Source organism: Pleurodeles waltl, chromosome 8 (assembly GCF_031143425.1).
Source record: "Pleurodeles waltl isolate 20211129_DDA chromosome 8, aPleWal1.hap1.20221129, whole genome shotgun sequence".
Taxonomy (NCBI): Eukaryota; Metazoa; Chordata; class Amphibia; order Caudata; family Salamandridae; genus Pleurodeles; species Pleurodeles waltl.
This window is the reverse complement of record NC_090447.1, coordinates 57,271,619-57,286,278: the sequence shown is the minus strand read 5'-3', so window position 1 is coordinate 57,286,278 and position 14,660 is coordinate 57,271,619. Positions and strand designations below refer to the sequence as shown.

Below are 14,660 nucleotides of genomic sequence, written 5' to 3'. Positions count from 1 at the left end.
GTTCCCTCACAGAATGTGAGTAAAATGTATGCTTTAGCCAGGGTTTGAGGTTTTCAAGGTATTCTGGATAAAGAAATCTTAGGAAATCCACATGTCACATCACCCTAGACTTCACAGAGTGTCTACGTTTCAAAAATAACTTGGTTTGATAGGTTTTCTTGTGTGCCATCTGAGCTAAGCTCCAAAATCCACAAATGTATACATTGCCTAAAAACTGTTGTTTTTCAATGGAAACATTCGATCTGGCCATGCTCGGATTTTGAATCCTTTCCTATTGTGGGTTCCTGGCCCTCCCACTCAAGTGGGGTTTTGTTTTAATCAGAAGACATGTGGGAACATTAGGTGACAGAAAATCTGTGGATTCTCAGAAACTCTAGAATGTTATCTTACGGAAATTAGAAGAAACTGTCAGTGGTTAGGCAATGTCTCAACCCTTGTGAGATCCACACACGTCAACCACCCTGGACTACCCAGGACGTCTAGTAGTTCAAAATGTCCGGGTTTAGTAGGCCTCTGTGGGTGCCACCTGGACTAGGCCCTAAAATTCACAGCTTCACACATTGCAAAACAAATGCTGGCAAATCCAAAAGGTTTGGCTAGCAGTCCTAACTGAAATGTTGAATAAATAATCTGCTACAGTGAATAAAAACAATACATTGAATGTTTTCTATATAAATTGCAGCTATGAAGTAAATAATTTAATGTGTGAAGATTGAAGGTATGGTGGAGATGGAAAAACGTCCCTGATGCATAGGAAGAAGGATACACTGAACAGCTAACAACACAGGGGTGAAGGAGAAATACTCATTTGGGTGGAGCAAAAGCCCATTCTATTTAAAATTTAAATCACTAGTGAGAATAAGATTTGAAGAAAACTGAATTTATAAGCCAGACTTAACATATAAGAAGTCATAGCTTGTAACAAGTCTGTTTTTCTACTCCTATTTGAAATGTGTAGATGTATATTTTAAATTAACTTAAGTTTGCTAAATTCACATTTACCTATTTTTAAGCTTGTCCTGAAGAGTTTTTAGTTAGTTGACTTGAAATGCACTCTCTGCATGCTTCATCAAAAGTTCATGTCTGGTGTTCAAAAGAAAATGAATATTCTCACATGTTGCACATGCCTCTAAGATGGCAATTGCTTATAGGAAGAATGAGTGAAAACTAACCCACTGTTTATCCAGTAACCACATCCTATGAGTATGACCAGATTCATGTTGGAAAAAGTAAGAAACAGTTACTTGAAAATGTAATTTAAGGAATTAAAATTGCACTGCTGCTATTTATATTGTGCATTTCCTATGTTTCAAGAGATCCTGCTTAGCACATTGTTATTCTCTATGAGGGAAAGCCTTTGTTGAGATGTGAATGTCCCCCATATCATACACAGGAGGGCTCCCCTGCCGTGAGTGCCTGTCTGCATGTATATGTGGTGCATCAAATTTGGGCCCATATTTATAGTCTTTGGTGAAACACTGCACTGACACAGTTTGGCATCAAAAGGTCTACCTCAGCTTGTGTTATATTCCAAAGTGCCAGCGGGCGGCAAATTTATGGAATACCACAAGCGGGTGCTAATCCTGGGCTACCGTTAGAATAAGTGAGGTTAGCCTGGTGGGCGTGGCAGTAGGGGTGAATGGGGTTTCGCCTCAAAAAATCATGCTAGGCTGGTTAGAGGCAAAAACTGACATAAACCATCCTAGTGTCATTTCCTGACGCACAACCATCCATAACACATGACTCAAGACAGGAGTCATGCCCACCATCCCAGTGGCCAGCACAGGGGACCAGTGTCCCCTGGGTGTGGCTTTAGCACCGAGTGCCATGCAGGGGGCCTCATCTGAGGGCCACCAATGGCATTTAGAAAAACATTTCTAAAAATACTTACTACTACTTACCCTACTTACCTGGGATGGGGTCCCTCTGGTGTGGGTAGGTGTTACAGGGGCTTGGGGCGGGCCCTTGTGTTTGTCTATGGAAATGTGTCCATAGGTCCCCTAACGCCTGGGCTGACCGCCATTATTTAGCACCATTATTTAGACCCGCCTCCCACCTGGGGGGATAAATATGGCGCTATGGGCTCAGAGTCATTTTGCGGATGGGAACACCTATCTTGCATCTCATTGACACAAGGTGGGTTCACGTATCTAAAGAATTATGTTAATTCCTATATCCTGATGCTAGACGGGTAGAGAGTCAAAATATAAATATGGACTTAAGGTTGCACTGTTTTTGCGTCACAAAAATTACGCACAAACGGCACAAACAGAGTATAAATATGCCCTGTATTCTAAGCATGTGCCCAAAGGCCCATGCCTGTTCCTAACTATGTGAAAATCAATTAAGCTTTTTGCTGTCCTGTGATTTGGAGGGGCTCACCAAGTGTGCCCACATAATGGACAAAGCAATACTGCCCTTATGCTGTGCACATAAATCGGTGGTGGCAGGATGCTATGTTTGTGGAGAATGATAGTATGATCAGACCTTTTTATCTCTGTCACAAAGTGTGCCTTACAGATTTCTGTGTTACGCTTATGCCCAGAACCCTGTACTGTCATCCTGTGTGTGCATCATATGCATGTGTATTGTAGGGCTCTGTATGTGAGTGGCTTGGCATGCCACAAAATACAGGAGGAAAGTTTTCAGAGACAATTGAAGTGTATTGCCTGCATTACTGTGGCTAGAGGGCAGAGATACAGCCACTGAAATAAGGAGGATGGAGAAAGAGCTATCATTAGAGATTCTATGGGGGTATTTGTTCGAAAGGAGCTGCTGACTAGTTTCTCCTGAAAATTGTCATTAGGGTGGGGGAGTGTGGGGGTTTAGTAATTTTTGTGCAAGACATTTTTAGATGCTGGAACAGGAATATCCTATGCATGGTATAGAATCATGTTCCACTGCCCCAAGAGACAAGCTGCAAGCATGTGTTGTCCTAGTTTATATTTTGGCCTTAGTCTAACACTAATCTAGCTTGTGAACAGAGGCCTGGCCTCACATTGGACATGAGAGAGGTTCCATACCTGTGCAGTACCAAGAGGAATGCCCCAAGTGTGTCCTCATTGAAGGATAGTGGACTACTGTCCCTATCTTGGGTTTAGCACATACAGTAAAGGTGGCAGAAGACTGTGTTTTGTGAATCCATAGTTCCAACCTTTTTTCTGTGCCATTGATGTTGAGGCTTGCTGGTCCACTTGGGTAAATGTCTGCTTTTTTCCACTTCCCTAGATCCAGGTGTATGCTGAATATCTGTATGTATGCTGCCTATTTGGTATAAGCATGGTATAGTTGGGTGAGCCAGGGTAATGAAAGTCTGGGGAATTTATTATGGACCCCAAGGGCCTGGAGTTTTGCACCCCTTCTAACAGACAGAGATAAGATTGTTTTCTGAGACAGTGGACATATTGTTGACCTTCCTGAAGCTGAACTAAAGAGACTAGACATTGAAGTGAGTGAAAAGGAGAAAGAAATTTAATGAGGCCTTTATATGAGAGAGGAAATGCTCATTAGACTTTGTGAACTGCATTTGGTGTATAGGAGGGGTCAGGCTGGACCAGCATACTAGGTTGTTCATGGTGTAGGAGACCCTTTAGGTGAGACCTGAACTGGGATGGTATGGTGAACACAAAAATAATGGATTAAACATAGATTTGTGACTGAGGGTGAATGTTTGATTTGTTCATCATTCCATCCATCATCTGTTCTTTTTGCTTTTGTTAACCTAAGTGGGAAGAGTATGCCTAGATGTGGGTCCCATGCTCACTGTGCCACTGAATTTAGCTAGCTAGACTGATGAGGGGTGATACCTCAAAACTGGTTTCAGCATGCTGGTTTCCAGTCGAGGGAGGACTTGACCTTGCAGCTCAGGGTGGACTGATCCAATGGGGAGCGGGGTCAAGACAGATTTACATATGGCTGGGTCCAAACTAGGGTGGCATAGTTGGCAAAAAACAATGGATTGGGATGTGGCCCAAGTAATTGTCAATGGCTAAGATTAATTCAAGCATTCCATCCATCACTTTGTTGTTTTTGCATTTGCCTCTCTAACTGTGTCGGGTATGCCCAGAAGTGGGTCCCAGGCTCACTGTGCAACTGGATTCAGCCTGGCTGATGAGGGCTGATCCCCTGAAACTTGCCCGAGTGTGCTTGTTTGAGGTCCAGGGAGGACCTGGCCTGGCAGTGAGTGATGGACTGGTCCCAGGGAGCAGGGTCAAGACTGATTTGCATATGGCTAGCTCCAAACTGGGTTGGCATGGTGGGCAAAAAAAACAACGGGTTTGGATGTGGCCTGAGTGATTGCCAGTGACTGTGATTAATTCAGGCATTGCATCTATCACCTTGTTCTTTTTGCAGTAATACTTGTGGGCATTGAGTCACAGTGATTCTCTCAGCTGCATGGGCGGACACTTTATGGAAACAATGGAGCAACTCTCTGAAAATACCTCTGGTGCTACATACATGCCAGTGCTAGCAATATTAAAGAAGGCCCTGCACAAGCATCTATGGACCCTTGTGTAACACCAAAGTGCACTTGGGTGTATAAACGGGGAGCAAATGCCTTGCACCCGTAAGACACTTCCTGTTAAAAGGAACCTAGTAGACTCTTTTGCTCCCTGCCCTTAACATTTTATTCATTACCGAATATAAGGGTGCTAATCTTCTTTCATTCCAGGCACTATCTGAATAAAATCTGCCTCTGCCTGGCAGCGTAATGCCAGATGGGTGCCCCGTCATGGTTTTTTATGAACTGAGTCAGTTGACGCTCTACCAACAGAATTCAAGCCATTCCCAACTAAAATGGCACAGGGGTACATTTAGTTTGGCAGGCACACTAAGGTGTTTGCTGAGCATTGTATATAATACCCCATTTTAATGCTACTCAATTTATCAAACTTGGAATGATTGATACTCTTAGGCGCATATTTATGAGGTCTTTGCACTGTCATTGCATCACTCTTCATGCCAGAATGGCAGTACAAACCACTAACTCATATTTATGAGGCTATGTAAAACTGCTTTTTGTGGCTTTGAATAGCTTCATAAATATGGAGTAAGGCAATTTGCGCAGCTTTGCCTTACTCTTACTAGTTAGGCGTTACATGGGCGCCACAGTGGGTGTTCCCAAGCAACACCAATGGATTTTGACACATCCTCAGATTTACAAGACCTTGTAAACATGGGGATGCACCAAAACCACTATTTCTCTTTGTTTTCCATCTTTCCATGTGTGCTGCATCCTGCATCCAGGATTGTTTTTGTGCAGGAAGGGATACCTTCCTACACAAAAATAAGCCTGGATTCAATGCAGAAACCCTTACAGCATGGTGCAAGGGTACCTACATTGGTGCTAGGCTGCCAAAATGGCACCAGTGCAGGGAGAAAGGACTTGAATGAGCAGTCTGCTATAGATACAGCACATTCCTGCCCTCTCCATTTGATGCAGGGCCTGCGCCAAACTCTGATAAACTTGGGCCTAAATGCATAGGTCACACTTATGTTAGTGTTTAGCTCACTGAGCTATCTTGCATGTATAAAGCTGAATTACCTGTGGAGTTGTTCATTGGGCTTATCAATCAGGTTCACTGATGGTTCTGCGTGTGAGAACAAACACTTTGTGGCAGATTTAGGAGCCCTTTGCACCACTTTTGTGTTGCCTTTGCATTATTTCTTTTTACGCTAAGGCGGTGCTAAGGTGGCCTTACTCCTACACCATATTTACAAAGTGGTGCAATGCATGCATCACACCACTTTCTAACCCTTTGTGCCACATTATGCATGTGCCATGTATTATGTATGCAAAAGGGGCATTCCGGCGCATGGAGGCCTACAAAAATGACGCTTTGAAATCTACAAGATTTCACTTCTCCATTTTTATGTCATTTTTAAGGCCTGCTAAAAGCAGGTGTGAAAAGGATACACACATTGTAATCAATGGGCCTCCTTGCAATTTGCACCACTAGCGTCAACATTTTTTACGCTAGTGGAGCAAAGCACCACATTAACATACAAAATATTGAATCTATTTTTCCTAATACAGATATTGTGTGCTGTAAAATAAATATGGTGCACACATGGTGGCGTTAAGGGGGTGCAGGAGGGCGAAAGAAAAGTGGTGTTGGATGCAGCACCACTTTTCTTAAATTCTGGCCTTTGACTCAAAGCGGCTCATGTTCTTACTCTAGCTTTGTGTAATCTAATATAATTTAGCAGGGTGCAACCGCTATCTTGGCATTGTGGCTCCAACATTTTCCATGACCTGAGGCTAAGCACTTTAGTTCATCCCAGGAAAGGTAAGTAGATGACAGAGATGCCAGCTCCTTGGGGAGAGGAGGGGTGCACCATGGTAATGAGGGAAAAAAATACAGAGGGGATAGGTGCTAAAAGACAGAGAGGCAGACATGCAGAAGACAGGAAGAGATGGGAACCTGAATGAAGAAAGTGAAAACGAAAAAAGGCAAGAGGAGAAGAAGTAGAGGCCAAATGGAGGAAAAGGTACAGGAAGGGAGAAAGGCTCTTTCAAATGTGACAAATGAAATAGATGGAAGAAAGAGGAGCGATGAAAAGTACATAAAAGACCAAGGGCACACAGATAAACTGGGGGAATGTTCACAAAAACCTTTGAACAAGGTGTCATTTCACTGCACAAACAATTGTTGCCCTTCCTGGTGCACGATGACGATATACAGGATCATCACCAAGATTGTAGTCTGCTTAGCCATGTCCTGGGGTCTGAACCCTGGAGTTGGGTCTGCAAATCTCAGCTTGCAATGCTCTGTTGTTATATGATAGGCCTATGCTTGCGTGCTGCAAGTCATCACGTTTTGATGTAAAGGCCATGCTAGATGAGAGGAAACCCTTCAAAAGCCAATATGAGTGCAATAGAAGTACTCTTTACAAGAAAGCCAACATCTACCCAATCAAATAGTGGAAACATGACTTGTAAAGTAGCAGAGCAAAATCCTCATTCCTGGTGATTCTCACATAATTGTCTGGCAAAAGCTGCGCTGACAACCCAGACCATAAAAAGGGTTATATTTGCATGGAAAAAATCTGATTTAACCATGTTACATTTTGCAACCCTTTCCTGTAAGAAGCTCTTGGCTCACCTACATAGGTGTGGTAGCATTTTTATTAGGAGACGTGGGAATGCAGAATGGTGGGAAGTGTGTGGATCCATGCAGATTCTGAAATCACCCATCACAGAAATGTGAGGAAAATTTGTGTGTTTTAGCCAAACTTTGAGGTTTGCAAGGAGCTATGGTCTAAAAGACCTTTTGAGGGCCATGCCAAGTCATGTCATCCTGGACTCTCCTGAGTGTGCAGTTTTTAGAAATGTCTGAGTTTGATAGACTTCTCTTGACAGCAGCTGAGCCCAGACCCAACGTCCACAGCTACCCACTGCAAAAAGCTAGAGTTGCAGTTTAGGCCCTTTTCTGTCCTAGGCTCTAGGATCACCCAAACAAGTGGGCACTCATTTTAATGGAGCAAAGGATAAGAGAATATTCATTATTGCCAATTGCATTTTTCTGCACTTGTGGCTTCCAAATGTAAGCCAGTATGCAAGAGAAGAAACGTTTTGCAAAATGCTCACTGAATCACATCCTGGTTAGTATGATCACCTACAAATTCGGGGGTGTACTAATAACCTCTGTTCCTACACTCAGTATCCTATGTACATTTCAGAAGTACATGGTGTCGCTCATACTCATTTTTTATACTATTTATTTCACCATGTATGTTTTACAATGAAAAATAATTGTAAGGCACACCTACATTGTGGGCTCTGGGTATAACATGTTTAGGAGAACCTGAAAATCTAGTATATATTGACAACTATAAGGGTCTATCATACAAAACAGAATAATGCTTTTGTAAATCGGACTTTTTCACAAGAATGAACAAATGGAAATGTTGTCTCAAATAGCTGTTTTTTTGTAATCATTTTCATTATTGTTTATTTACAGCATTAGTTTTTGGGGGAAATCCCAGAGGGATCTACACAAATTACCCCTTGCTAAATTCAGAATTTTGCCTACCTTTCTCAAATGAATAGCTTCCACAAACTGGAAGTAGGTTGAAGCAACAACAATTAGCAAAAATGGTAAACCTCTTTGAAAACTGCTAAACTGTGGTAAATAAATGTTTTTGATGCAGCTCTGATTGCTACTGGTGATTGTATCTTCTGCTGATGCAATTTTTTTAAATAAAAAAAAACACATACCCCTTACTGCATAGCCCCTTTTTTATGTTTTATTTTTTTAAATAACAAATTCAACAATATTGTGCCTATTTTCTCTATTCCTTCTATGGGAACGTAAATAACCTAAGGTAGGATGTTGGGAAAAAAGGACACAAACTTGGCGTGAATACCTTATGTTGAAATAAATGTATGAAGGTGTAAGCATAAAGTACCCCAAATAGAAAAAAAGAGCACACCATTTGAATTTAGCAGCCTCAGCAGCTAAGTGGTTAAAAATGACAGCAGAAAATATACTTTTTTATGTTAGACAATACAACACATATTCTGTCAGTGTGTAGGGGAGTTTAGCAGGGTGCCCATATTCAACCAATGCTATTTGCTTCAGAGGATGATAAATGGGTGGGCAGATGTAACTAGGTAGACTGAGAGGTACCATGGGTAAAAAGATGGGGAATATGCAGCACAGCTGGAGTCATCCGCTGCAAAAACACTTTGAAAAGTTTGGCATTCAGTCATTTTCTGATTGGCATGATATTCAACAACTTTGGGGCAAGAGCTTCTTCTAGTATGGGGTTTATTTGCCTTGTTGATGACAAGTGAATTTGGTTTCAGTGGCACTCAGAATCCTGAAATATTTTCATTTTACCTCACTGCCTTGCAGGAGAGCATCTGAAGTAGCTTATCCCTGATCTGTTTGGTTCGAAGCCCATAAACAATTGGGTTTATAAAAGGAGGAACAAGAGGATACATATTTGCCATAATAATATGAATCTCTGGAGCAACTGCATGCCCAAACCTGTGTGTCAAGAAGGAGAAGATGGATGTTGTGTAAAATATCAGCATAATAAAAAAATGAGAAGCACATGTACCTAATGCTTTAAGACCACCTTTTGTGTTTGAGTGGCTGGAAACAGCCTTCAGGATCAGTGCATAAGAAAAAATAACACATATAAAATCTAATCCACCAGTTAACAATGCAACACTCAAACTGTATGCTCTAAGTACTGAGGTGTCCCTGCAGGCCTGCTTTACTACAGCCATGAACTCGCAGTATGTGTGATGAATTAAGTTTGCCTGACAGTATGGCAATTGCTTCATGATCACCAAATGAGGAAGAAAGGCCAGTGTGGCTTTGAAAAGAATAAAGAGTCCTGCTTTGGCGATGACGGGGCCTGTTAGGATCATGAAATATCTTAAGGGGTTACAGATTGCAACATAGCGATCAAAAGCCATGGCTACCAAGATTCCCGACTCTACCACTGAGAAAGAATGCAAGAAAAACATCTGGGTCAGACAGGAGTCCAGGTGAATTTCACCAGCATTGAACCAGAAGATCCAGAGCGTTTTAGGTACAATAGAAGTTGTTAAAACTATGTCAGTGACTGTCAGCATAGAAAGAAAATAATACATGGGTTCGTGAAATTCTGTGTATGCTTGTAGGATATACAGAAGGATTGAATTCCCCAGGAGTGCTAGAATATATATACTGAAAAAAGGGATAGATATCCATATCTGTTGTGTTTCTAGTCCCGGAATTCCTGTCAGGATGAATGTTGAATACTGTGCCTTGCTGTCATTGGTTGTCATTACTGGGTCTCAGAAGGTCACTCTAGTTGCACAAAGAATTTCCTTCCCTGTTAGGAAAAAATATATATAATTAGCCAAGATTTAACATCCAGTTCATATTACATTGTCCACATATTCAGGAAATCGGGGTTCATACACAAATGTACACAATCAAGGTATTCCACATAGAATTAACATTTTCTTTGCAAATTCAAGCCCAATAAAGTTAATCTCATTAAATACCTATGAAGATGATGAGATGGGTAGGATCAAAAATCAGAACCTGGGGTTTCAAATACAACAAGTGTGATTAATAATGATTCACAATTTGCAATGTCTTATTTGGAATGTTCTAAAAAATAGATTTAGTAAAAGTAAACACAATCACAGAGATGGTGGCTTGCTAGGGTCAGCAGACCACAATGTCTGAGACTGCTTTAAAAAAATGTTTTTTTTAATGCAGCCCCTTTTTCTTAAAGGAAACAGAATGCATTAAAAACAAGAATTTTCAATGCAACAGGGCTCGCATTTGCTTAAGTTGGAGCTATTTGTGTTGTGAACTCCTAACCTAACTTTTCTTGCCACACAAATGAAAAGAAAAACAACACAGCGCGATCGCGCTATGTAAAATGAGGCACAATCGCGCTGAAAATGAAAACGAAAAAATGAAGCGCGATATGTAAACCCCAGCGCGATCGCGCTGCGGGTAAAATTTACAGATACCGTAGTCCAGAAACCAGGCTCAAAACATCGAGTCTCTTATGTTTCTAGTAGTTTACCGGTGCTGTGTAGGTGGGCTAAACACCGGAAAAGACATGACGTATGCATGCCTTTCACAAATGAAAGCAAGCAGATTTTAAAGAGCAAGCCCAGGAACCAATGAAAGAGTCTGACGTGACCTGGGAGTGGTTTAAAGACCAAAGAGAGATTACTTTATGAACGGAGTGCGTTGCGCTCCCCCATAAAAATGTAGTCACACAAACTATTCATAATGAGTAGGCAGTCATCCTATGGCTCACCGCCTGCTCCAAAATGCTTTAGTCAACATTAACAAAGGGAAGTGAGTCCCATGGGGGCCCATTCTAGTTTGCCAATGGCTTAACCCCCACTTTGACTTGGTGGTAAAATATTGATGTTTTGTGACTGGGTTTCAATCACATTACATTAATATATACCATAAAGATATGGTACTTGGAAGGGCACCCTAAACAAGCCACTTTCAAACTGTGATTTCTAATGATTTTGTAAACCTAATTAATGATTCAGAAATAATTGTCCAAATAGTTATGTGGATTCAATACATTTAAAAAAAGCTTTTCTATACTGGCAAACCGAGTTACTGAGTCAGAGGGTTTTATAATGATGAAACCCATTGTACCTTAGGCCCATGGTCCCAAAACCAACTACTTTATTATAAACCAGTGATTTTCACCTAAGTAATATGCTCCTAATCCAGAAAAAAGTAGAGGAGCATTGTACCTAGCTAATTGTGAGCTGAATGTATGTGACTTATTTTTAAACTACAAAAATGTTGGCGTGCCAAGGCACCCCTGCTAAGTACCAGGCAATAGATGTTAGACTATAGCATTTTAGTGCCTGTGTGCGCATCTGCGCACTAAAATGCTTTATTCACACATTTCTAACACTGCGAGGATCTTAATCACTTTAATAAAAAAAGCTTAAAATATTAACTAAAACATATAGGCCCTCATTACAACATTGGCGGTAAAAGCCACTTACCGCCGTGCAGAAGACCGCCAACACACCGCCGCGGAAACCCACCACAGCTATTATGACCCACAGCACGGAATCCGGCAAAATCCAGACACCCAGACAAGTCCGCCACACCAAAGGTCAGTGATAAACTGGCAATAATAAAACCTCCACTGCCACGCCAACAGAAATACGCCCACACTATCACGACACACGAATCCACGCGGCGGTCTTTCAACTGCGGTATTTCAGTGGCGGTACACACCGCCGCGCTCAAAATACACACACTCTTACAAAACACTACCACATTGGAAAATTCGAAATACACACACCTGATACACATACACACACCACTCCTACACACCCAATACAATATAAAACACACACCCACATCACCCACAAACCCCTACAACCACAAATCACGAACTAAGGCCAGAGAGAGATACCACCATCAACAATACAAGCATCCACAGGCACACAACACCATCACTCACATAACTTCCACGCACCTCACACTACACACCACTACATATCAGCACACTTATCACCCCACACACCACCCCACACATCACTTACACCACCCCATGGCACGGCAAAGACACCCCAGGTTCTCGGAGGAGGAGCTCAGGGTCATGATGGAGGAAATCGTCGGGGTAGAGCCACAGCTATTCAGATCACAGGTGCAGCACACCTCAATTGCAAGGAAGATGGAGCTATGACGAAGAATAGTGGACAGGGTCAACGCAGTGGGACAGCACCCAAGAAATCCAACTGGGCACACAGTTCCAGGATTGTGGCACGATCAAGCCTGTAGGTGATGATTACATGTCTTTCCTACATTGTCGACAGGTCCACCAGCGGTCTGTACACCGGAGGATGCCGCCATCTCCTCACATGTCCCAGCGGACGGTGCCTATGAAGGACAACAGCGAGCACAGAGTCAACCAACTCAGTGGTACGTAAACACAGCTTACTCAGAAAACCATTCATAACCCGAATTTTGCCCGAGTGTTGAGCCAAGGCCTAGGTATGTGTGACGCAGTTAAAAATGACGCCATGTGGGCCCCTGAAATGGCGGCTGCCTGACCTGTAAAGTGGGACAATGGGATGTGAGGTAACTGCGCTGGCGTTGTACACCATCGCGGTAGGCGGTCGAAGACCGCAGCACAATCCTGCATTGGTTAACATTGGACCCTATGGGTCCCAGGAGCCAATGACGATGTACGCCGGCGGTGGCGGTACTCACCGCTGCGGACATGACCGCCAATTTCTATCTGTTCAATCACTCGATTCCTGATCTTCGCCAGGAGAGGACCTACACTGCAAGTGCTGCTGTGACCTCAGTCTGGAAGAGACAATGGCTTGTGCGTCTGGGGAAAGACCCCCTGCCTTCACCACGGAGGAGTTGGAGAAACTCGTGGATGGGGTCCTCCCCCAGTACACGCTACTCTACGGTCCTCCAGACAAACAGGTAAGCACACTGGGAGCATGCTGTATGGGCAATGCCTGTGTGGAGTTTGGTGGATGAAAGATAGGGGGGGGGGGAGAATGATGCGTGCATGAAACGACGGTGGGTGCATGTGGCACATGGCAAGAATAGGGATGCAGGCCAATGACTGTGACGGTGCAGTTGGTAAAAACTTCTCTTTTTCCCCTGTACAATTCATGTAGGTCAGCGCCCACCAGAAGAAGGATATTTGGCATGCCATTGCCAAGGACGTCCGGACCCTGGGGGTCTATCACAGACGGAGCACCCACTGCCGTAAAAGATGGGAGGACATTCGCCGCTGGAGCAAGAAGACGGCGGAGGCCCAACTGGGGATGGCCTCCCAACGTGGGAGGGGTGCCCGTTGCACCATGACCCCTCTGATGTTCCCGATCCTGGCAGTGGCGTATACGGAGTTGGATGGGCGCTTGAGGGCCTTTGTGAGGCAGGCTAGGTGGCACCCCAACCCCACCAGTGGAAGAGCCATCTACACCTAGTCACGCTGCTGTGACTTCCATGTGTGAAGCAATCGGGCATGGGCCTTGTACCCCATGTCCCTGTGATTAATTAGGGAACTCTAAGTGCATGGCGTAGTGCAGAGGGCTGCTGTGTCTGTAGTGTCTGCCAACGGTAGCGGTACTGCATGCACTGAACATTTCTTTCTTCTCCCCCACCCCCTTTTTGTGGTCTCACTGTTCTTATGTGCATTAGCATCATCAGGCGGAGGAGCAGTGCCACCGGAGCAGGAGGGAGCTGCATCCCACATGGCCCTGGAGGGCGAGACAACAGAGTCTAAAGTCACCAGTGGGACGGAGGGTGAGAGGAGCTCCACGGCGGGGACAGGAGCAGAGACCAGCGACACCAACTCCTCCTCTGATGGGAGCTCCCTTGCGGTGGTGGGCCCCTCTGTGCCCACCTCATCTACAGGTACAGCCACCACCCCCCTACCAGCACCGGCCTCCAAGCAGCCCCTCAGTATGTGTCCCATGGCCGCTCACCCAGGAGGGTGGGCACCTTCGCCCCAGGCACCTCAGCCCCTGCCCCAGTCAGCCCTGCTGCCCTCAGTGAGGAGGCTATTGACCTCCTGAGATTCCTCACTGTTGGGCAGTCTACCATTCTGAATGCTATCCAGGGTGTGGAGAGGCATTTGCAACAAACAAATGCATACCTGGAGGGCATTCATTCTGGGCAGGCAGACCAACAGCGAGCATTTCAGTCTCTGGCCTCAGCACTAATGGCAACCATTTTCCCTGTGTCCAGCCTCCCCCCTCCAACCTCCTCCACCCAGATCCAATCCCCTGTACCTCAGCCTATCCCAAGCACACCATCAGACCAGCATGCACACACCTCAACACACAAGGGTGGCTCAGGCAAACATAAGCACCACACATCCCACAGGCACTCACACAAGCACGATACCCATGCAGACATACCAACAACCATTGCCTCCACTGTGTCCACCTCCTCCACGTCTCCCTCCTCCCTCCCTGTCTCGTCTCCACTCACACCTGCATGCACTACATCTTCAGCAACTACCTCCATCACCAGCACGCCCATCACCACACACCGCTCACGTGTACTCAGCACCCCCACTACCATTTACACATCCCCTGTGTCCTGCCCGAGTGTGTCAGTGAGCCCTCCTCCCAAAGTACACAAACGCAGTCACACACCCATCCAACAGCCATCCACTTC

General features: G+C 44.3%; 1 protein-coding gene across 1 annotated transcript; it reads right to left on the bottom strand.

Moving 5' to 3' along the window:
* Positions 1–8,842: 8,842 nt before the first annotated feature.
* On the bottom strand, positions 8,843–9,787 carry LOC138249407 (olfactory receptor 52N4-like). The gene has a single exon (XM_069203368.1). It carries the CDS (start codon positions 9,785–9,787, stop codon positions 8,843–8,845), a length of 945 nt encoding a protein of 314 aa, XP_069059469.1.
* Positions 9,788–14,660: the final 4,873 nt, after the last annotated feature.